At 42.9% G+C, this 24,521-nt stretch overlaps 1 protein-coding gene, 1 non-coding gene and 1 pseudogene across 2 annotated transcripts; 2 read left to right on the top strand and 1 right to left on the bottom strand.

The window, feature by feature from the left end:
- The first annotated feature begins 210 nt into the window (after window positions 1-210).
- LOC149999904 (elongation factor 1-alpha 1 pseudogene) lies at window positions 211-1,254 on the top strand (annotated as a pseudogene).
- A 6,341-nt stretch (window positions 1,255-7,595) lies between these two features.
- On the bottom strand, window positions 7,596-23,370 carry LOC149999902 (uncharacterized). The gene is made up of 5 exons (XM_090290193.1): window positions 23,098-23,370; window positions 10,216-10,342; window positions 9,385-9,445; window positions 8,228-8,991; window positions 7,596-8,149 (listed from the first exon to the last, which is right to left on the bottom strand). Exons 1-5 carry the CDS (start codon window positions 23,368-23,370, stop codon window positions 7,596-7,598), a joined length of 1,779 nt encoding a protein of 592 aa, XP_090146319.1.
- Window positions 10,479-10,608, top strand: LOC149999903 (small nucleolar RNA SNORA22). Its single transcript, XR_016513826.1, has one exon. It is a non-coding gene; the product is annotated as a small nucleolar RNA SNORA22 (small nucleolar RNA).
- Window positions 23,371-24,521: the final 1,151 nt, after the last annotated feature.

Here is a 24,521-nt window from a genome sequence, read left to right as displayed (position 1 = left end):
TGCTGGCCATCTGACCATGTAGTGGGATTGACAGAAGAACCATCCAAAGTTCTGAGAAAGAAGCTGTTGAGATGGGGAAGGGTTCCTTCAAGTGGGAAAGCTGAAATATAGTGTGGTATCACCGCTGATATCTCCCTGTAGAAATTCAAGACCAGCAAGTATTATGTGACCATCATCGATGCCCCAGGACACAGAGACTTTATCAAAAACATGATGACAGGTGCATGTCAGGTCGAATGTTCTGTCCTAATTGTTGCTGCTGACAATAGAGAATTTGAAGCAGATATCTTCAAGAATTGGCAAACCCATGAGCAGGCCCTTCTGGCTTACACACTGGATGTCAAACAATTAATAGGGTTAATAAAATGGATTCCACCCTACAGTCAAAAGAGATACAAGGGAATTGTTAAGGAAGTCAGCACTTATGTTAAAACAATTGGCTCTAGCCATGACTAGTAGTATTTGTACCAGTTTCTGGTTGGAATGATGACAATATGCTGGAGCCAAGTGCCAACATGCCTTAGTTCAAGGGATGGAAAGTCAGTAATAAATATGGAAATTCCAGTGGAACCCCTCGGCTTGAAGCACTGGATTACATCCTGCCACCCACTCGTCCAGCTGACAAGGATCTATAATGGCCCTCCAAAATGTCTACAAAATTGGTTGTATTGATACTGTCCCTGTGGGCCAAGTGGAGACTGGTGTTTTCAAACCTGACACCGTGGTCACCTTTGCTCCAGTCAACATAACAACTGAAGTATATTAAAATGTACCATGAAGCTTGGAGTGAAGCCCTTCCTGGGGACAATATGGGCTTCAAGGTCAAGAATGTGTCTGTCAAAGATGTTCACCATGGCAATGTGGCTGGTGAGAGAAACAATGGAAGCAGCTGGCTTCACAATTCAGATGATTACACTGAATCACCCAGGTCAGATCAGTGCTGGGTATGCACTTGTGCTGGATTGTCACACAGCTCATATTGCTGAGCTGAAGGAGAAGATTGATCATCATTCTGGAAGGAAGTTGGAAGATGGCCCAAAGTTTTTGAAATCTGGTGATGCTGCCATTGTTGATATGGTTCCTTGCAAGCTTGTGTGTGTTGAGAGCTTTTCTGACTCTCCTCCTCTGGGCCATTTTCACGTTCATGACAGGAGACAGACAGTTGCTGTTGGTGTCGTCAAAGCAGTGGTCAAGAAGGCAGCTGGAGCTGAAAAAGTCACCAAGTCAGCAGAGAAAGCTCAGAAGGCTAAATAAATATAACCCCCGAAACCTGCCACTTCAGGTCTAATCAGAGGTGAGTGAACTGTCCCAAAACTATTTGTCTCACTTGGCGATTTAAGTTTTGTTTTTTTTTTAATATCATTTAAAAAGTTCAAGTTCCCCTGTCTTCCACCCTCTGTACCTCCTGACCACACCAGAGACCCACCATGTACTGGAGCCCATCACAATAAAGAGGCAGTGTCCACGGGGAGACTGAAAATCAAGCTTCTCCCTACCTGACAGTGTATCCAGTTCTCCGGGTGGCCCCTCTGCCCCCAGAACTAACACTGGCGCAGGGGCAGTTCCTCTATCCTCCAACAGGGGCCCCAGGCTCTGCTCTCCTGTCCATCAGGGTGGGGATTTTGTGGGGAGGAGGGTCATTCCCCAGAGAAGCCCACCTTCCTTGCTCTTAGCTGCCTTCCCAGGGCAGAGCTGTGTCCTTTGCTTTGTGCCTGGTCCCCTCCTTGCTTCCATCTGAGGTGCAGTTGTTGGAGAGTGGAGGGAAGGGTTTTTATACTATATGTTGTAATACCCCAAGGCAGGCCCCCACCCCCATGCCCAGACAGGGTCTCCCATCCAACAGAAGGTCTCCGGCACCTCCATGGGCACTTTCTCAGGCCTAGCAGCTGGAAAGCCCAGCTCTAGCTGAGTTGCGGGGCCACTTCCCCTGCCCTTGTACGTGACAAAGGGAGAGCTCAGCAGCGAGAGTGGCAGGCAGGGGAGCCACCACCCAAACTCTGATAAGGTGACCCGCAGGCCTCCCCACCAAACAGATGGGGAGGAGAGGGGCCCAGGACTCTGGTTTGGGGGACATTTATTATTTAAAAACATAACCTTTGTGTTTTCTCAGGGGCAGAAGAGTCACTGCTGAGCTCCTGGAGGAGGAGGGGAATTCCAGCCCCCAGCTCCAGGACCCTGCATCTCTGCCAGCTCAGCCCCCTGCCCAGCCTGACCCCCAGCCCAAGCAGAAGCCCAGGCAGAAGCAGACCAGAGCTGCCCTCGAACTCAGCTCCGAGGTGAGCTGCTGCAGTCTGTGTTCAGAGCTGAGGCCGGCAGCCAGACCCAGCCCACAGAGGTGAATGTCACTGGACCCCCAAGCAGGACCGAGGTGTCCACTGGCACACTCTCCATGTGTCCAAGGTGTCAGACACTTTTCTTTCAGTCCTCGGAGCCCCGCAAGTAGTTTTAGTCCCGTCTGCCCTTCCACTAGGAGCTGAGCCTCAGCACGGCTGGGGGGTGTATTCAGTCAGAAGGCTGGTGTTTGGGATTCAGGTGGCCGCCCCATGATCCCCTCCCTGGGGGGCTGAGGTGTGGGCAGAGCAGGGTCCTGCTGTCAGGGGCAACAGCGAGATCTTCCGCAGGGCACTCTTTTGCAAGGTCCAGGCGTATCTCTAAGCACCAGGCAGAGGCTTCTCCAGGGCAGGGCCTTCAGCAGCCCCACCGTCCGCCGCAGAACCCTCTCTCCTGCTCTGGCTCCCAGAGCGCCCGCAGACGCAGCTTCCAGGGTCGAGGCGAGGCTCTCGGTCTCCGAGCCCCGGCCGGGCTTCTGGCCCGCACCGGCCGTGGCACTGCCTGGGCTCGCGCTCGCCTCGAGCGGCCGAGCGGCCGTGGGGAATATCAGCGCCGGGCACGGGAGCCCGCTGCGGGCTTGCCGCTGGGCGGCCGCACTCACTGAGGCTGGGAGTCCCCAAACCCGCGCCTATTTAGTTTTGGGGTTTTTGTTTTGTTGTTTGTTTGTTTTTCAAAGATCGTAATTGTGGGAATAGCGCCTTGACGGCCTCGGAAGCTGGGCAGGCAAGGAGCTGGGTCGGAGGGACGTGGATGAGAGGCCTCCAGCCCACCTGGCGAGGATTTGGGGAAGTGCAGGCGCGGATCGCGGGCGAGGTGATTGATGGCGGAGTGAGGAGCGAGCCCCTCGTGGGCTTCCACCTGCAGCCCCTTCCGGGTGGAGAGGGGTGGGCGGGCGGGGCACAGGAGCTTATGCGTGGTTTTGATTTAGTAAAAGTCACGAGTTCTTAAATGGTTCCAACTCTCCAGGAGATGGTTTCCCCAGACCCCCAAATTATCATGGTGGTCCCTGGGTCTGAACCTCGTAGTCCACGCCAAGCCCAATGCACTGAGGACGGGGCAACCATCATCCAGATATTTTGGGTGGGCTCCGAAGGCAAGCTGCTCAAACGCACTCCAGTGAGTTCGGTCATGCAGGTAGGATATGAGCGATGTTTCCTGCCTTGCTTCTCTCTCTCTCCGGGCACTCGCAGCCTCGCAGGCCCCTTGCCTGGCTCAGATTCGGGCCTGGCTTGGCCAGTTCCCATGGACCGCACCTGGCGGCCGCCGCGGCTATTCCCCGGGTCCGGCACCTGGTGGCGCTTGGGCTCCTGCTGCTGCTTTAGGCGCAGCACTTGGGGCAGGTGGCTGCCGCGGGCCCAGGGACTAACCCCCTCCTCCGCAGTTCCCAACGGAACCCAGGGATCCCCGAGACACACCACGGCACCAGCACCCTCACTCCGACGGGGCGCCCCGGCCTCGTAGGCCCCCGGTGGTACAGCTAGGACCTGGGACACCGCCCACCCTGCTCACCCGTGCCCCTCCCCCCGCCCCGCTCACCACACACCTACACACATATTCTATATACAAAATGTTCAATAATTTAAAAAATGAAGATAAATTACTTCTGTATCTTTATTTTCGGGGAGAATCTTTACTGTTAATTACAAAAGTGTAAGACTTTGTACACTCTATTTACTTGCACACCCAAGCAGTTCCTAAAAGTGTTTAAGATGTATTACATGCTAGGAATTTGGGTGATCACTAGTAACATTGTCACTCCCTGAGGCTCCTACCTTCATAGCAGATATATGCACACTCCAGCCTCACTATTATCTCACATTATTCTTACATTCCATCACAGCCCTTATTTCTATCTTATAAACCAAAGTTTTACCATTTGTTAACCATCTCTCTTTTCCTACAAAAGCATGAGCACCACGACTTGAACAAGTTTGTTTTATGTCACTATATCGAAATCCTACAGGTTGTTGATTATATGTGCTAAATTGGGTATGACGACTCTAAAGTGCATGGCAATGAGGCATGTTCAAACATTAACGTCCAGAATGTATTTGGAGAAGTAAAGGCTGTTTGTAATACTGGTCTAGTCTTTCTCCTTTGCTAGGTTTATGTTCTCTCACAATTGACTGAAACGTATAGGCCTCAGTAGAAACCTAAAGGAAATATTAAATATGTAATATACTAAGAATGAATTATTGTGTAAGGTATTTTATGATAAACTGTATCTAATACACTGTAGAATGATACACGTGTCTTAAATAAAAGGTAGGAAAAACAAAAGCTATTGCAGAGGACCAAGAACTGGCTTTGTTCTCATTGTGAGGCCAGTCTTATCCTACACCAAGATATTCATAAGCATATTTTGTGCCCATGTCATTATAAGGGGTAATGGATGCATTTCCAAATAATAACAAGGACCAATATTCCCCTCTTCCTACTAATATTACTGACTGGAGTGTCTTACAAATTATCTCTAGCTCCACTAAATTATTTTTTCTTCTAGAAAATGATTAAGATTACCAATGATAGAATAAAATTTACTTCCTCACAGCATTCAATACAGGAAAAGTTCTTGCTCCCTTGACTAGCAATCAAATCATCTAACAAAAGCTAAAATCCTATAAGTGCTTTTGAGCACCATGTTACTGTCATACCTCACAGTCCTTGACGGTTTGTGGTCATTCTTATCAGAATTCATTATGCCTCTAGTTTCGACTAGAGGTACAATCCTGTAGGTTACTGGCAACAGGGTACTGAGAAAACCATAATTTCCATTTTCAGTATTAAGACTAAAAAATATAGTTATATGACAAAAAATTATAGTTATAAAAGAATTAAAAATAGCTCTGACCAGTGTGGCTCGATTGGGCATTGTCCAGCAAAGCAAAAGGTTTCCAGTTCGATTCCCAATCAGGGCACATGCCTGGGTTATAGCCTGGTCCCTGATTGGGGCACATGTGAGAGGCAACCAATCAATATTTCTCTCCCTTTCTTTTTCCATGCCTTCCCCTCTCTCTAAAAAATAAATAAATAAAATCTTTAAAAGTTTTTTTTTAATTAAAAAAAGAATAAACAATAGAAGTTGCCTGAGGAAAAAAATACCTGAAATTACATGCACATGATAAAATTGTCTTATATAATAATTACATTGAAAATTGCAACCTTTATCTGGAATTCCATAATTATAATGGAACATGTCAATATATCATCACAGGAAGCACAATATTTTTTAGCATTCTATGACTTAAAAGACAGTTAATAAAATATTTCTATGAAGCAAACTGCATAAGTGTTAGTTTTACAAAACAGGCACATAGTTTTAATCACATACAGTCACACATAACTGAAAACATGCTGAGGGACTGCATTCAGTTACAAGTAACAGGCAACACCCACAGCCTTCTGGACAGGAGGAAGGTACTGATTCTCACATGGAAGGACCGGGTCAAGGCATCCACTGCACAAGCAGCAGAGAAACAATGTCCCATATCCTTCCTTTTGACAGCACCATTGCAGATGTCACATTCAATCAGGAAAACATATTCACTAGCATCGCTGACAGCATAAAATGTTTCCATACAAGTTAGACCTCATACAGATATAATCTAGAGAAGACAGGAATCAGAAATATGCATAATCTAAATCAGTTTCCTGGTGGATACCAGAGTACTTAAAAATAATCCACACTCTGATAGGTCTTTGATGTAGATCTTGTGAAGATATCAGAGGAAAACTACACCACTAAGAAAATGAAAATCAAAGAGTTGAAGGGCTTTAAGAAATCAGCTGGAAGGTGGCACCCTCAAAGCCCCTGTGTATTTCTGTCTCCCCCTATATGGTGGTGGTGCCAATATTTGACAAATGCCTTCTTTGCTTCTGCCTTCCAAATCACATGCAAGTGAGCCTAGTGGTGAATTTTAATATGGAACAATAGAGAAAATGAATCCTGAAAAACCTAATTTCTAACACTATCAAAAGAGGGAATGTGTCCAACTTAAATGTTCTGTCTCTCTTCTTAAATCAACATCTATTTACTATATGCCAGCCGAGAGAAAAAGCAAAAGTTTAAAATTAAAAATAATAACTCACAGGAAACTTCATTCTTTCATAAATTTGACAAACATAAAATTTACTTCAACTTTTTATAAGAATGGAAAAAGGAGGCTTGTTTAGTAAGAAAGGAAGACTATATATAATGGACTACAAGTACCCAGGAACTGTCACAAGAGCTGTAGGAAAACCCCAGCTTATACAATACTGTCATTTTTCAATGGCCCTTTAACACACACAAGAAATAAACATCATAAAAAAACAAACCTAACTGCATATTAGAAATACACTTGAATTAACCCATAAATCTAACAGCCTTAAAAATATAACAAAACAATGTTATTAACTTATTTAACTTTAAAAAATCAGTCCCTAGTAATGTTATATAATACTACTGGAAGACAACTGCAGAATTATCTCAAATCAATATTCACTTCTGAAAATAATTACAGTTGACCCTTGAACAACAAAAGTTTGAATTGCACAGGTCCACTTATACTGGGATTAAAATCTCAGTAAAAAATTGGGAATCTATCCATGCAGAAGAGCAGCTTAAGTTATACAATGATGCACCGGATAGTAAGAAAAGAAAAAAGCTTGGTAAACATAATTTACAATTTTAAAAAATTTATTGTATTTTTCCATTACCATTTAGTCTCCTTATATCCCACCCCCACATAATTTACAATTCTACTATCAATGCTTTAATGTCAATTTTTTTCTAGAAAATTATATATGAATTCATTTTCATTAAGCCTTATTACATTATTCTCATTTTTATATTTTTGGTAAAAGTTTTACATGTACAGATATAGGTCAATTTAATTCTTCCCCAAGCTTTTTTACATTCAAGAGGTTTGATCCAGTGAGTCCTTTCATGCCTTCAGAAGAGAAATGACTGAAGTTTATCCCACATGCCACACATTTATATATTTTTCTCAGTTGTGTGCACTCTCATCTTGTGACTTTGAAGGATTTTGTTAAAAGCTTTTCAAAAAAATAAAATAAAAGCTTTTCTACATACCTAACATTCACCTTTCTTTTTCCCAGTATAAGTTCTTTCATATCATTGTAAGGTACTCTGTTCTATGCAGGCTTTACCACATTGTTTTCATTCATAGTGTTTCTTTCCAGTATAAAAATATTTTATGTCTTTGATACAAAATAAGGCAAGTGACTGCTTTCCCACATTCCTAACATTGAAAAGGTATATTTCAAGTATGCATTTTCAGGTGTCTTTGCAGGGATTTTTGAGAAATGAAGGCTCTACCACAATGTTTACATTCAAAGGGTTTCTCTCCAGTGTGAGTTCTCTCATGCGTTTGTAAGGAAATGTAAGATATGAAGGTCTTTCCACATTTCTTACATTCATAGGGTCTCTCTCCACTGTGAATTCTTTCATGTATTCGAAGATTACTGGGATATTTGAATGCTTTACTACATTTTTTACATACATAGGGTTCTTCTCCTTTGTGAGTCCTTTTGTGCATTTGTAAAGAACTGGAGTATCTGAAGGATTTTCCACATTCCTTACATTCGTAGGGTTTCTCTCCTGTGTGAATTCTTTCATGTGTTTGTAAGTTACCAGAAGATCCGAAGGCTTTCCCACATTCTTTACATGCATAGGGTTTCTCTCCTGTGTGAGTCCTTTCATGTGTTTGTAAGGAATTAGAAAACCTAAAGGCTTTTCCACATTCCTTACATTTATATTGTTTTTCTGCAATATGAGTTCTTTCATGCTTTCGAAGATAATTAGGAGCACTGAATGCTTTACCACAATGTTGACATTCATAAGGTTTCTCCCCAGTATGAGACCTTCCATGTATTTGTAAGGACCTATAATTACTGAAGGCTTTTCCGCACTCCTTACATTCATAGGGTTTCTCTCCTTTGTGACTTCTTTTGTGTGGTTGTAAGGAACTGGGAGATCTGAAGGTCTTTCCACACTCCTTACATTCATAGGGTTTCTCTTCAGCGTGAGTTCTTTCATGTATTCGAAGATAACTGGGATACATGAAGGCTTTACTACACTTTTTACATTGATAGGGTTTCTCTTCCGTGTGATTTCTTTCATGTCTTTGAAAACTTCTATAACATCTGAAGGTTTTCCCACAGTGTTGACATTGATAAGGCTTCTCTCCTGTGTGGGTTCTTTCACATATTTGCAATGAAGTTGAAGAAGTAAAGGTTTTCGCACATACCTTACACTTATAAGCAGCATCTGCAGTATGTGTGATCTTGTGTCTTTGAAGGGTTTTGAGCCACATGAAGGTTTTCCCACATTCCTCACATTTATATGACTTCTCGACATTGTGATTTTGTTCATGTTTTTCAAAACACTGAAGATAACTGAAAGCTCTTCCACATATGTTACATCTATACGGCTTCTCTCCATATTTCTGATACACAGAGGGCTTGTGTCCAGTGTGACACCGGACGTGCCTATTATGAGATGAATGATGCATGAAGACTTCCCCACACACACTGTATTCCCACGGTTTTACTCCAGGAAGAGTTTTCTTCTTCACACTGAGATTTGGAAAAAGGCTGAAGTTTTCTCCACATTGACTACTTTTTCCCCCTTCACAGAGTCTCTCTACCCCATGACTTCTGTAAAAAACATGAAGCAAACCCATTATTAATGAGGTATTTATTAGTGATTTTATATTTATTAGAATAATTGAACTACATTTTTATAATTTGTAGCAAAATTATAGATATGCTGCTTTATCAGTATTGTTTAAAATAGAATACACTGAAAATTCTGAAAAACTTTACCTTACGATTATCAAAACAGTGACATTCATACAGGGTTTACTAATGCTGTTTTCATGAGAACTAGTTTGCAAAAGTGAACATCTACATCATATATAAGAAAGTAATTTGGTGACAATTTCTGAGAAGTAATTAATTTGAAGCAGGAGTTGTTTTGGTTGCTTCTTTTTAAAATGTGTAGCATAACAGGCTTTTATGTGAGATCCTGCTTTCTATCATGTGACTCACCTTTGTTTGCTCCCCTGGTTTTTGTACTGGTCTTCCATAACAACATCTTTCCACAGTTTACCTATAACGCAGACCCAGAGAAATCAGTCCAAAGTATTATAAATTACAGAAAAATCATTAGCTTCTAGTTCTATGATGAGCTGTGGCTGTAGGGGCACCAAATATTCCCTGTAAAAAAAAGTTTCAAAGGTCTGCTAAATATGTAAGTATGTAAGGGCTTTAAATGTTCTTTGTAAGAAGTAGCAAGGACTTGCTAAAAGGCCTTGGAAAAAGAAATGTAAAAAGGAGTGTTATAGCAATTAGTCATTTACAAGCTAAAAGCACCTCAGCCGCTATCACCTCCCATTTGCTTGCTTGTGTCTGGTTTATAACATTTGTGAAGGTTGTGCTTTGCAGAATGTCTAGCCTTTTGAAGATAAATTGCTTCACAGGGAGTTCGTCCCTGGCTGAAGAGCTATGTTGCCGCCAGAGATAACCTTATAGCCTTGCAAATTTCTGTTCCTGTTACTGCCAAGACATTTCTGCAGTTCTGCTCAGTCCCCTCTTCCTAAGGCTGTTTCCCACCAAAGAAGAAACAAAGAGACTGCACCAGTATAAAAACCCAGCGTTTAGCCTCCACTGTAGGTTGGAGCATGTTAAAGATCAGCTCAGGGTCTGCCCCACTCCTGGCCATTATTAAAAATCCTTTGCTTACTTTATACACTGCTTCAGAGTGTTCAATCTTGCCTATGTAGCCGTAACATGGCAATGCCCAGTTTATTGACCAATATCCTCCCTTCCCACATCCCACATCCTCTCATTGAGGAAGTGAGGGTAGCTTGTCATCCTTACCTATGGAGGCCAGGTTCCTCAAGGTTTCCTGCATCACATCTCTGTAGAGTTTCTTCTGTGCAGGATTCAGTAAGGCCCATTCCTCTGGACTGAAGTTCACAGCCACATCCTCAAAGGCCACTGAGTCCTAAAACACCCCAAATACATGATTTGTAAGACTGACAGTACTGGACACCTAGACCCTATTTATAGGAAGGTTACCTATAATCTTCTTACCTCCAAACATTTATACTATGAATTAATCATCAAAAATTTATCCATCATGGCACAGTGAACACCCAAGTGTGCTTTATAGTTCCCTTGGCTTTAACTCTGTGCTAGAGCAATGCCTGTCCTTTTCCTCTGCATTAAAAGGACTATTTATCCTTTTAAGTGTATTCAGAAAGCACATTATAAAAAAAAAAAAATCCATCAACACTTGATTCCTTATATAATTAACAAGTAAAAATTATTAACACATTTTTTTTCTGTGATCACATTACATTATATTTTTCTCTAATGGAAAAGTTCAGAGAATGCCAGGAAATGACAGAAATGACACAAATAAAACAAATATTATTATTTTAAAACCACCTATTTCTTATGAAAAAAATTCCTTCATGTTATTACCTATTTACAGCATCCTACAAAACCTCATCTGCATGAGGTTTAAATTTTTTAAAAAGTAGTGAAAAACTTTCTATCCCCATTACTTATTGAGCTTCAATCTATTTCACTTGGCAGATAATTGCATTTTCATCAATATGGAGATAAGACCCTCCACCAACAATAAATTACAATTCCCTGAAGGCTCAGATGATGGTGAGCATTTTTTAGCAGTAAAGTATTTTTTAAATTAAGGCATGTACACTGACATTATTGACACAAGGTACTGCACACTTAACAGACTAAAGTATCACGTCAATAGAACTTCTTTATACACTGGGAAATCAAAAACATTGTACAATTGATTACTGACTCAAACACTTTATTGCAATGGTCTGTAATATCACCAAGGTATACCTGTAATCAGAGGCAGCTGCCTCAATAAAAATATCCTTGTGGGGAAGCTCTGCTTTTACCTTGTGTAATATTTATTACAGACTCGGTTCCTGGAACTTGGAGCTCAGATACTAGGAAGAAGGCAGGACAACTTAGGCCACAAAACCCCTATACTCCTGTGCGCCAGGCTGCTGCCAGCCCATTTCAGACACACACAGGCACACACACGAGACACTAATATACCAGCGTGCTCCCTCTAGAACAACCGTAACAGTCAATTTGGGGACCTGCAGACACTGAGGAGCAAATTCAAAGCTGCAGCTTGCAAGAGAGTTCATTGACATCCACAATGGTTTCGTGAAGAATTTGCACATGATTGTAAATTATATAATGGTGTCAGCAGTGTTTTCCTTCAAAAGAGCATAAAATCTCTATTTCCCAATTAGAAGGGAGCTTGTCCTGATCAGCCGCTCTAAAGAATGCCCTCCCTTCTCCTTCCATTTCCAAACCCACTCTCCCCCCTGTTCCCCATGGAGTAAAGGCACAGGATAGCTTAACCCAAACATGGCACCCTCAGCTGATGACAACACACATGCCCAGTAGGGTACCAAAGGACTTATTACTTCCAAGATGAGGTCTTTGGAGAGAGTGAGCCAGTCATCTCTCGCAGGCATGAAATAGCTTGAGAGAACAACAAAAGAAAACTTCATGGACTTGTTTTTTGAGGTTAGAAATGCACTAGGGTGAAAACTGACATACAAGGGCAGGAGCTATGTCATCATGTTGGTAGGAATGTTGTGGCATTGTGTTTATTAAACTAATTTTTTTTAAGTAACCAAGGAATCAGGGCCTCATGTTTCATTCAGTAAGTGAACCATTCACTTTTCTTAGATATGTCAAATGAATGTCCACAGAGGAGAATGTCATGAATGTCATGTCATACCTGTTCTCGAGCAAGGTAAAGGCAATTCAGATCCTGCCTGCAGAGGCTGTGTGCGGTGTTAACAGGAAAAGGTGTATCATGTCCCTTCAAGGTGAAGCCCCGCTGCAGTTGAGAGACTGTTGAAACAGACACTAAACAGAACAGACTTACCTACAAAATGTGTACCAGTGGCTAAGTGGATAGAGTCAGTATATTCAGTATGGTTGGGTACTGGGTACAGGGGGTTATTTGGTGTGACCACAACCTCAAGGCTGAGAGAATCCACTATAAGGTGTCATTCTTTCTTTCCAGTATCAAGTACAGGCCAAATTCAGCTCTTCAAAGGACAACTGAAGATCACCACTTCTTCCTAAAAGGTTTCTTATAACAGTTTTCAATCCTTGAAGGCCCTGATTCATTTATACTGGGTCATATCATCTGATTTTACTAAGGAGTAAAAACCATTCTGTGCAGCTAGATTGGAAGTGGCAAAGATATTTAACTTAAATTCATGAACTATGGTTTAGGAGTTTTCCAGCTCAGTAAGGAGTATTTTAGGAGAATCAGTGTTATAATCATAAGGTACAGCTAGAACTCAAAAGTGTTTTGCAGGCAAAGGCAAATACTGTATAATTTCATTTATGTGGGGAATCTAAAAAGAACTAAACCAATCAACAAACAAAACATAAACAAATTCAGAGATACAGAGAACAAACTGATGACTGCCAGAGAAATGAGGGGCAGAGGGATGGGTGGAAAAGATGAAGAGGAAGAAGAGGTACAGAATTCCAGTTACATAATAAATAAGTCACAGGAATTTAATGTACAGCACAGGGAATATAGTCAATAATATTATAATAATTTTGAAAGGTAACAGATGGTTACTGACTTATTTGCTGATCAATTCTAAATTATATACGTTTTCAATTACTATTTTATACACTTTAAAACGATGTTAATAGTATATATCAACTATATGCTTCAACATAAATCAGAAATTGCCAAAAAAAAGCCTGCTTTTTAAGGAGTTAACCCTCTGATGGTATCACCAACTTCACAGGGTACAATTATCCTAGTATCCACCCATTACCCACCCAAATTGCAAGAAGAACTTAGCCTCAGATACACCTTCACTCTAAATGCACAGATAGATTCCAACCAAAACATCAAAATAAAATCACTGTAAGGAAGACCCCATTCCCATACTTCCGCTCCGAAGGACAATGTATTTTCAAAAATTATAATCAGAATCCTTTGTATAAAAAAGTCAGACTTACTGGGGTCCACTAATCCCTTTGCTGCACCACAGTGAGACTATGGATGCTGTCTGCAATAGCCCGGAGGTCAGGATCTGCACTTGAGTGAGGGCAGTTGCAGCAGCAGAGGTAGTTAGCAAACCTGGTGAGCCTTCTGGTATTAGGGAGCCACCTATGGGCTGCCTCTCCCTATCGCTTCTCTTTCTCTCTAAAATAAATGCTCTTGAAGGAGTGAATTTCTGATGAACTCACCTCGTTCAAAGGGTGTGATCATCCTCGGACCCCCTGAGAACATCCTGCTGTTGGGGGTACCCTAGCCTCAGTCACACCTTCATGCTAAAGACCAGACAGTTTCCAGAAAAGATATTGACCCAAGACCACTGTAAAAAGAGCTTCATTCCCATACTCCTGCTCACAAAAAAAAAAAACAAGGGATTACCTTGTCAACCCAGAGTCCTCTGAATATAGAACCCAGGCTCAGTGATGTCAACAATAGAACCCAGGGCAGCACAGCCTGGGGGAGGGGCCCCCAGCAAGCAGCCGCTCACAGAGCAGGAGCCTCCAGGTTCTTACCAGCCTGACAGATAAGAAGGACCAGAGGGAAATGAAGGGCTGAAGGCTTAAGTCGTCAGTAAACAGACATCAAAAATGTGGATCTAGTCTCATTACAAGAACAAATACAAGTAAGAAAGATATGCATTCTCACTGGCTTGTTTTTATATAAAGAAGCACTAAGATAATAAAAAAAGTGATTAAAATTGATTATTTGAGGGTGGATGGAGTCAGAGCACAGGGTAGAGCAAGATATATGGGTAGGGATTCTTCTTTTCTAGCTTAGGAATGTAACTAACCTTACAATATGCTATGAAAAAATAAAAAATATTTATATATACCATATCTTCTATGCTTAATTAGTATTTTTAATTAACTTTTGCTTTTTAGAATTAATTTAATTTCATCTTTTCTACACAGAATACTACTCCAAGATTTAATTATTTAAATATTAATGGGTACAAAACAGCAGAACATCAAAACTTTCCCAGTCCCTTTCTCACAAAAAAAATGCATTATAATAGTCTTTCCCATCACTATACGAGATCTGTCCAGAAGGTATCCAGCCATGCAATATGAAAAATAGAGATATTTATTCAAGAAGACACAAGAAACCTTGTACATAGGACAATGATGCCTCAGTCCCCTTCAAAGTAGGCACCTAGGAACCGCACACAGTTCTTCCAAATGCCATCAGCTGCCCCGTCATATTTTCCTGAATCTCATCATTGGTCTGAAATCTCTTTCCTTTCAAAGGTGATTTAAATTTTGGAAAAAGTCAGAAGTTGCAGGGCATCAAATCTGGACTGTAGTGGGGCTGACTCACCTGGGTGATTTGATGTTTCACCAAAAAACTCTGCAGAAGATGTAATGCATGAGCAGGCACATTGTCATGATGAAGCTGCCAATCACCCATTGCTGCAGCCTTCTGAATTATTCGAATAGTTTCCACGGAGGAATGTTTAAGCTTAACTCGAAATTGGATGCCGATTCGTTACTCCGCTCACTCAGTCACACAGTACACATGCTCACTCAATGCCATCTACCACCCCCACTGACTAGTACAGTGGAGTTGTCATTGTTCACACATGTCACACATGTGCATTCCAGTCCACTCTCCTTGGCTGCCAGTTTACAAGACAAACCATTCTCATTATATTAATAATGGCTGGACGTTTTCCGGACAGACCTCGTATTTCACACTAGGAATATTTTCAGGAATGAGTGGCATATGGTAATGCATTAGGGGTTTGCATTGAAGCCCTCAAAAAGACTATGATTTTCATAAATTTTACAGGTTTTAAGGTATTTCCCTCGTATCAATGAAAATAGAAAATCAGTTGTTTTTTTCTCATTCCATTGAAATAAGTAATTATTTGCTTTAGAAATGGTAAACCTTTTCAATGTCATAGTTGTCTAGAAACATGGGCATACAAACACTAACCAAAAAATACAGAAACACCCAAGAAGTTACAAGCACCCATCTCACATCTTTAGGTTTTCTTGCTAAATAGAACCAAAATCTATTTGATTCCATAATTACCTTGCCTTACTCAAATGGGATAGCTCAATCAACTTACATATTAAAACCCCAGGTACTAAACTTCCAGTCTAGACTGACATACTCCATCTCCCTCCACAACTAAGGACTACAACTACCGCAAAACCAGAAATAACCAGAAATTCCAGAAAATAAAGCTACATGGAAGTCCAACGTATGAAGTTATGAACAAGTGGTGCTCCTCTGCACAGGTAGGAGGGGTGAAGCTGGCGCGGAGAGATCAAGCTATGCTGATGGCTGCAGCCACAGCAATGAGCGGCAGGACTGTGGAAAGCACAGGCACCCGTATTTAAGGGGAGGCGAGAAGCACCTGGGAGCACCCCTGGCTGCAGACCGAACCCGTCAGCTCACGATTCCAATGCCACGTAAGGCAGATCCCCATTGCCTCAGACTGTGAGGCCCAGAGGGCGTGGGGACAGAGGAGGAGGCTCCCAGTCTCTCAGCGAAGAGTGAATGGCAGGAATCCATCTTGGACCCCTGCCCCCACACAAAGAGCCACAGTGTGGTGAAAAGGGTGGCCCAATAGTGATGAGTGCACGGGGCTCCACTCCCTATAGTGTACGGGGTGTGACAGCCCTGCCCAGGAAGCAAAAAACTGTCAGGATGGCAGGGATCATGATAGAGATCCTAATCACGCAGCTGACCAGAAAGCAAATACATGATTTAATGGATGAACAGACAGACAATCTTTCTGAGGTTCAGTTCGGAACTGTAGTTATAAGACAGCTTACAGAACTAACAGCAGGACTTAATCAAGACAGGGAAGGAATGAAGGTTAGTCCTGCTGAAATGAACGAAAACACATACGAAACAAGTGGTGAGGGAAGGAAAACCAGGGATCAAATCAACAAATCGGAACATAGGGAAGGAACAAACAGTCAACCAGTGCAGAAAGAGGAAACAAAAAGTGAGAAAAATGAGAAGCTCAGAAACCTCTGGAACAACTGTAAGAGAGCAAACATCCAAATTATAGGGTTGCCAGAAGGTGAAGAAGAAGAACTAGAAATTGAAAAATTATGTGAAAAAACTTCCCTAACTTGGGGAAGGAAATAGACTTACAGATCCAGGAAGCACAGAGAGTTAGTTCCAAATAAACTGGACCCAAGGAGAACCACACCAAGACACATTATCATCAGAATGTCAAAAATTAAAGATAAAGAGAGAATCTTAAAAGCAACAAGAGAGAAGAAGAGAATTATGTACAAAAGGGTCCCAATTAGATTATCAGCTGATTTCTCAACAGAAACTCTGCAGGTAAGAAGGGACTGGCAAGAAATATTCAAAGTAATGAAAAGCAAAAACCTACAGCCACAATTACTCTATCCAGTGAAGCTTTCATTCAGAATAGAAGGGCAGAGAAAGTGCTTCCAGGACAAAGTAAAACTGAAGGAATTTGTTAGATCCAAACCACTGTTATATGAGATGTTAAAGGGACTTGTTTAGAAGAAGGAAGATCAAAACTATGAACATTAAAATGAAAACTGTATCACAACAACCAACAACAGAAGCTAGGGCAACGGTTCTCAACTTGTGAGTCACGACCCCTTTGGGGGTCGAACGACGCTTTCACAGGGGTCGCCTAAGACCATCAGAACACACATATATAATTACATATTGTTTTTGTGATTAATCACTATGCTTTAATTATGTTCAATTTGTAACAATGAAAATACATCCTGCATATCAGATATTAACATTACGATTCATAACAGTAGCAAAATTACAGTTATGAAGTAGCAACAAAAATAATTTTATGGTTGAGGGTCACCACAACATGAGGAACTGTATTAAAGGGTCGCGGCATTAGGAAGGTTGAGAACCACTGAGCTAGGGAATCGAAACAAAGGCAACCGAAGTAGGCAATGGAAGTGGAAAAAGAATTATAGGTATGGGGAATATACTGGGGGGAGGTCAGCTGGTAGGGGGAAGGGGAGAAAGGGAGAGAGATGATGCAGGAATTAAGAAGCATAGTAGGAAGGAATATACCCTGGCTGGTTTGGCTCAGTGGATTGAGCGTCGGCCTGCGAGCTAAGTGTCGCTGGTTCGATCTTCCTGTCAGGGCACATCAGAGAAGGAAAACTCTGATTCCAAAAAACCTCCGCTGCCTTGCAGCATACCTCTTCAGGGGAAAGGCTAAGGGAGTAAACCCCGACAGAAAATCCGGAGCCGGAGTCCCTAAGGCAGTTTGACGTTGTAGTCAACACCGGCAACTCCTGCGGCGCACCTGAAGCCAAGCTGTATTGACTCCGTCTTTCCCTTGGACCCTTCAGCTGCGAAGAGAGGGGGGGTCTGCTGCATGGGCAACAGCAGACCTTCCATATCACCCTGCCCAGGCTCTGTAGCTTCAGCTTCACTGGAGAGGACACTCCAGCGTCATCGCAAGATGTCGATTCAACACGGGAGGAGACAGATACCGTGTCACTCCCGAGTCGGACTGCACAGCCATTCTCGGCGGTGCAGATAGACTCTTAAGAAGCTACACCATCGTCTCTCGAGGCTCTGTAGCTTCAGCTTCACTGGAGAGGACACTCCAGCGTCATCGCAAGATGTCGATTCAACACGGGAGGAGACAGATACCGTGTCACTCCCGAGTCGGACTGCACAGCCATTCTTGGCGGTGCAGATAGACTCTTAAGAAGCTACACCATCGTCTCTCGAGACGGACGGCTGCCGACGACGAGTAGGAAGGAATGGAGTAGACTATATGAGAAGAACTATATGCACAACCAATGGGCATGGACTAAGAGGGGGACAACTGGAGGGAGGGGGGGTCACTGGGTTGAGGGGAAGAGAAATTTGGACAATTGTAACAGCATAATCAATAAAACATATTTTTAAAAGAACAACCCAGGTTCTAACGGAAACTACATCAAGCAGCTGCAATATTCACTGGCGAAAGGAATTCAATAAAAAGAAACACAAATATTGAAATCAAAATAAGCACCCTGCTCCCCTACAGTTCGGAAGGAAACCCACACTCAGAAAGGTAACTATAACTGCAAACTTTGGGTCTAGATATCCCCATCTGAGATAAACCCCCTGGAGTGGGTCAGTCCCAGGGGAAGGTGGCGGGGAGGGACACCTGAGGAGCGCAGGAGTGAACTGTGGGAGCTCCCACACCCTCCCTCCCCTGTAAGCATGGAGCGCTCCCTCCCCCAGGCTTCCATTCTCATGAATGAGGCAACTCTCAGCCTGATTCAGTTTTAAGTTCTGATTTAAACAAACTCATTCATAAACCATTTGTCCAAGACACAGAACACCTGATCTTCATGGATTTTCTCTATATGCACATATTACACTCTGAATGCAAAATATTTAGGCCTTAGGAACAAAAATTACAGCCTCAGAAAGGGCATCACCACTGCACACCCCCTCCCCCTGCACTTGCATGCCAAGTCCCAGGACCGTGTAGCTTCCTCATGAATCTACTTGAACACTACTGGTCTGCAAAAGGAAGCCGTGGATTTTTTTTTTTTTTTCTTAAGATTGTATTTCTTTTTTCAGAGAAGGGAAGAGAGGGAGAGAAACATCAACTGGTTACCTCTTGTTCACCCCCCAAATGGGGGCCTGGTCTGAACCCCAGGTACCTGGAATAGACGGGGGACTTTTTTTTCTCTTTGCCGGAAGACACCCAACCCACTGAGCCATGCCGGTCTGGGCTGAAATTGTACTTTATAACACCGTGTCTACGTAAGAAATGGCCAAACCTGTAGAAAATTTTAGTAAGAGTTTATTTGAGCCAAAACTAATGACAATTGCCAGGAATCAAGATCTAAAGGGCTCCTTTTATACATTTGAAGTTAAGAAGCAGATATAAGGAAGATCACATACTACCCACTATGACCTTCCCAGTTAGGAATTTGTGACCAGATCATCCTGTGAGGTTACTTTCCATAGACCCTCCCACCCCTTTTTTTGTCCACAACTCAAAAGTAAAACAAACTTCAGAAACTTACTACATATTCTCAAGAAAAAAGAGTGAAAGAACTTTATAAAAATGTTGACAAACTCATGGATAAAAGAACTCTCAAGAGTAATTAAAGTTATTTTGTAATAAATTGATATGAAAATACAAATTGTCAAAAGTTGTGGGGTTCAGCAAAAAGTCCCTAGAGAGAAATTTATTGCATTGAAGGCATATGATTGAAAAAAAAAATTCTGTAATCAATTATCTAAGCCTCCCTCTGATGGAATTAGAAAAAGAAAAGCAAATTAAAGCCAAAATAAACACATAACAAAACACATGAAAATTATTTTAAAAATTAATAAAGTTATTGACAATCAATTAAAAAATTAACACAACCCAAAGGTGGTTCTTTGAAAAGCTTAAATAAAATTCAGAAAAGTCTCTAAAAGTTGAGGGGGAAAAAAGGCAAATAATTCAGGAATGAAAATGTAAAAGCATCTGACAAAATCCCAAATCCATTTATGTTGGCAAACTAGGAATAGAGGGGAACTTCCTCATCCAGAAAAGATCATCTACAACATACTTACTGGTAAGAAACTGTCAGAGACCCCAAACCTTGGTCATTCTGCCAAGTGTCGCTCACATGGATAGGACAAGACATATTTAGCAAAGCAAGTCAGAAACTTCATTCCTTGGCCAAGGACTGGAAAAGGATAATCAAATATCTAATGATTCCTTCTCCAAGATTCTGCGAACTTAAGAAAATATTTAAAAGTTTGGGGGGAGGTGGCAGGTTCAGAGGTGGGGATTCCTGAGAAAGGGTAAAAAGTTTTCAGATTTCCAAGGGAGCATTCGCAGCTCTCAGATACGCTTGACATGCCTAGCCATACATCACCTGTGTCACTTTAATGTTCAATCTCCATCCCTGGGCAGAATTTTCAGTATACTAATAAAGAAAAGTTTGTCAAAAGTTTGACTGAGAAGGAGTTTCAGGAGCCATATTCCATTTTTCTGGTGCAAACCAGTTTCTTGATGGTGGTCCTTGGGTTCCTTACCTGATTCCTGCTGACATGCTTAGCTAACCCTGAAATTTTTTATTTTTCCTAGATGAGTTCAGCCTATTTAAAAAGATTTTTTTTTTTAATTTATTTATTTTTAGAGAGAAGGGAAAGGAGGGAGAAAAAGAGGGAGAGAAACATCAATTGGTTGCCTGGTCTGCAACCCAGGCATGTGCCCTAACCAGGAATTGAACCAAAGACCTTTTTGTTTTCGGTACAAGGCTCAACCCACTGAGCCACACCAGTCAGAGGTGGACAATCACTATTTCTTCAGTGTGAGAGAGGGAGGAGCCCTCGTTTACCAAATAATTTTCAGAAACTGAACCAAGGTGTCAGTGTTACAGAAACAGGGGAGTCCAAAAAACCCCAGAGTTTGCAGCTGGGGGATGGGGAAAAGGAAGCAGCTTTTCAGAATGCCTCCACATGCCTGAGGCCGGTGGCTAGTGTCTTTTTTATGCAAAATAGCTTTAATGCATCCAAAGCCTCAGGTAGATGGGAGGAGTCTTGAACCAGGGGATGGTATGGAGAAAGCACACAGAACCTGCGTAAGGTTCTGTGAATGGTCAGAACTGGTTACCGCACCCACTACATCAGAGGATGTAGTCAGGGATTTAAAAATAAGCGGCAGACATTTTAGGCGGACTGACTGTGGGGATTTAACTAAGGTTAAGGCTGACTGTGCGGATTACAAAAGGACTAACTATACAGTTTACAAGGAGGCTGAGAATCCATGAGGTTCTGGATTAAAAGCTGGTGGACCCCATAACACAGACGAGGTCTCCCCAATCAGGATTGAATGATTGGCAGCTACTGGTAAAGCTGAACTGTGTTTGGAAAGTAGGGAAAGGGTTTCTCTGACTTTTCTAAAACTAGCCTGGTTTGGAAGGGTGGGCAAGGATATGTGTTTATAGGGGTTTTAAAGAACATAAGACTTAACAACAGAAATCCGCAAATAACTAAATCTATATAACTGTTAAATAAACTATTCTTTTCCTTTCACTAAACTCTGGTATTGAGAGTTATAATTTTGGCGGCGGGCAATCGGGCCCCTAACTAAAGAGCCCGCGGGTTTGTTTTCAACTGGAGCAGCCCAGGGGTTCTGTAACATCAGGGCCTCACCTTATGTGCAGGTCGATGGAACCATGTGCTTTTTCAGTCTCCTTTTGTTCAATATTTGTATGTTCTGAATAACTGTCAAAAAAACATCCTCAGAGGAGGATGCCATTAGTGTCGTGTCATATTTGTGCTCCTGCAGAAAGGCGTCTGCAGTTCAGATTCTGTCTGCAGAGGCTGTGTGCCGTGGTAATGGTGCTGAGGTTCCCTGAAGGTGACCAGGTAAAGGTGTATCATGTCCCTACAGAGGCAAAGGCCAAGTGCAGCTGAGACTGTTGAAATAGGCACTGAACAGAACAAATATAGTCAAACGTGTGAAGCAAGATATTTACCAATTGTTGCGTGGGTGGAGTCCATAATTTCCATTATGTTGGGGACAGGGAATAGGGGCTTATTTGGTGTGACCAGAGTGGGAGATGTCACCCATTCTTTCCAGGCTTAAGATTCGACCAGTGGTTAAAGGAGAAGCACCGGGGACAATCGCTTCTTCCTAAATAGGTTTTTATAAGTTTGCAATCTTTCCAGACCCTACTTACGTTACGTTGTATTATATTAAGTAACTGCGGGGGTAAGGCCCTGGGGGTCCCTTCTTGTGAAGCTAATTTGAAAGTTGCAAAGACAATATAAGTTTAGTCTATGAATCATTTGTTCAGAGCCTCCCTGCCAGGTATAAAATATTTTAAGACAATGGGTGCGATGACCACAAGGAATTTATGTAAGATTAGAGTGCTCATTATTAAGGTGAAACAAACCTTAACAAACTTTGTAAGAAGGTGTGTAAGTCCGTTACAGCAGATGGCAAAATTAATGCGGAACCGATGTTGTGAGGTCCCAAAACCAGACAGTGTCCTTCCATTTCTTTTCTTGTATAAACTTTTCTAGTACACTGTGGGTTTCTAATTAGTGAAATTGTAGACATCAGTTTAGTTTCTGTATTTTTTTTCCTGGGTTTCCTTTCTCCTGACCTTCCCTGTTTCAGGGAGCAGGGACACTGTATATACTTCGGTGGAAGAGGTGCCTCTCTACCTTGGTATTTAGAATATTCTTCTCCCAAGAGCCTCTAACCAGTGCCATCAGATTTAAGAGCCTTCCCTTGAAACCAGCTGCTTTACAGAATTTCAGGACCTAGGCTGAAATCAGGTTTGAACTAATCCCTTGGCTGCGCCACCGGGGTGCTGTGGGTGTTGTCCCACTGACCCCAATGGTCAGGATGTGTGTTGCAGTAGATGCAGGGGCGGCGGCAGCAGAGCTACCTGAGGGTCCTGGGGAGCCCTGTGCCTCCTCGCAGGGTGGACTCAGCCCGTCACCTGCTGGCTGCCTTGCCACCCGCTCCTCTTTCTCTCTCTTTCTCACTTTTGTAAGTGACCATGGGATGGGCCGCCTCTGCACAGGGTGGAGTCCTCTCCTGTCCCCATCCCTGGGGCATGCCAGGGCCATCTCAGCCACTGTCACAGCCTCACTCTAACCCACAGGTAAGTCCCAACAAAAATAGCAACCCAGGACCACTTTAAGGAGGCCCCAACCCCACACACCTGCTCCCAAACACCTAGAAATTCCCGAAACTGCCCCCTAAGGCGCTGCACACAGAACTGAGGCTCGGCAGGCTCAGCAGTGCCCCCCGGGCAGCACGGCTCCCAGCACCAGGGCACCAGCACCAGCAGCCACAGTGCAGGCCGCCGGCAGGAGCGGAGCAGGTGAGCAAGTCCGAGCAAGAGAAGGCAGCCCAGGGGGTCCCCATGTGTGGACACGCTGCTCACGTAGCCAATGGTTACAGTCACCTGCAGGCGCCCCCCCCCACCCCCCATACACGCAGGGCAGAAAAGGGCTTATGAGTCACATAACTGAGGTCTCTGGGGAGGGCAGAGTGGCCTCTCAAGCAGATCTGAAATGGCTTCAGAGTTTTAAAAAAATGGATCTGGGTTTTGATTGTGGCTACAGGGTGATAAAGAAAAAATACTCAGTGATACCTGTCGCAGATAGTAAGGCAGCATTTGTTCAGAACCACTGCGACAGGTACGGAGGCCACTGCTATGGGATTTTACAGCAGATGAGAAGTAAGACCAGGCTCCACTCTGAGAACAGCGCGGGCAAGTGGGAATTTATGGCCAGAGAGCAGGGCGGGGCCAGTGGATGGAAAATGACTGAGAGAAGAACCAGATATTCGGGGGTTCCTGCTAAACCGACATCACAGGACTCTTACTGCGGACAGGCCAGGGTGACCAGACATCACCTGATGGTGGAGGAGGGGGACCCTGATCAGATATGGAGGGTGGCGGATAGGAGGGTGAGGGATCCTGCTAAAACTGGACTTTACAAGGAATTTCAAAGGTAGGCCTGGGAGAAGGTTCAGGACCCTGACAAAGTTTGGTCAAGCAAAGAATCCTGGTCAGGGGCGGGGCCAGGGCAAGAGTTCTGCACACATAGGGGCTTGTGTGGTGGGAATCTGAAGCCAGTGCCAGAGCAGGGAGCCCAGACTTCCTCCTCAGCCTTTTCCAGGGGTGGACACAGGGAGGGGGAGGGGGCGGCCTGAGCTGTCAGCAAACACCAAACAATGCGGAGTCTGACTGCTCTTTATGAGGACAAACATGGGTAAGAACAATATGCATTGCGATGACTTGTTTTTAAATTTAAAAAAAAAAAACCACTAACAGGAGGCTCTTGAAATGATAAAAACTGTATTTGGGGGTGACTGGAGTAACATGTGTGGAGGGGCAGTGAGTCTTCTTAAATTAGACTGTTTAATCTTGCAGATTTGTTTAAGATAAACAAAGAAATATATATACACCACGTTTTACCATCTACTAGAATTCTTTAATTACAATTTTTTTTACATGGGACACCATTCTAGGATTTAATTCCTTTAAGCACTAATAATTACAGTAGTGCAAACCATACGAATGAAAAAAATTAATTCTCTTGCTAACTAAAAGGACAAGTTGCATCCTAGTTTGTCCTT

This window comes from Furipterus horrens, unplaced genomic scaffold (genome assembly GCF_987537825.1).
Source record: "Furipterus horrens unplaced genomic scaffold, mFurHor1.1.pri manual_scaffold_10, whole genome shotgun sequence".
Taxonomy (NCBI): Eukaryota; Metazoa; Chordata; class Mammalia; order Chiroptera; family Furipteridae; genus Furipterus; species Furipterus horrens.
The sequence above is the reverse complement of the archived record's forward strand: the minus strand, read 5'-3'. Positions and strand labels throughout refer to the sequence as shown.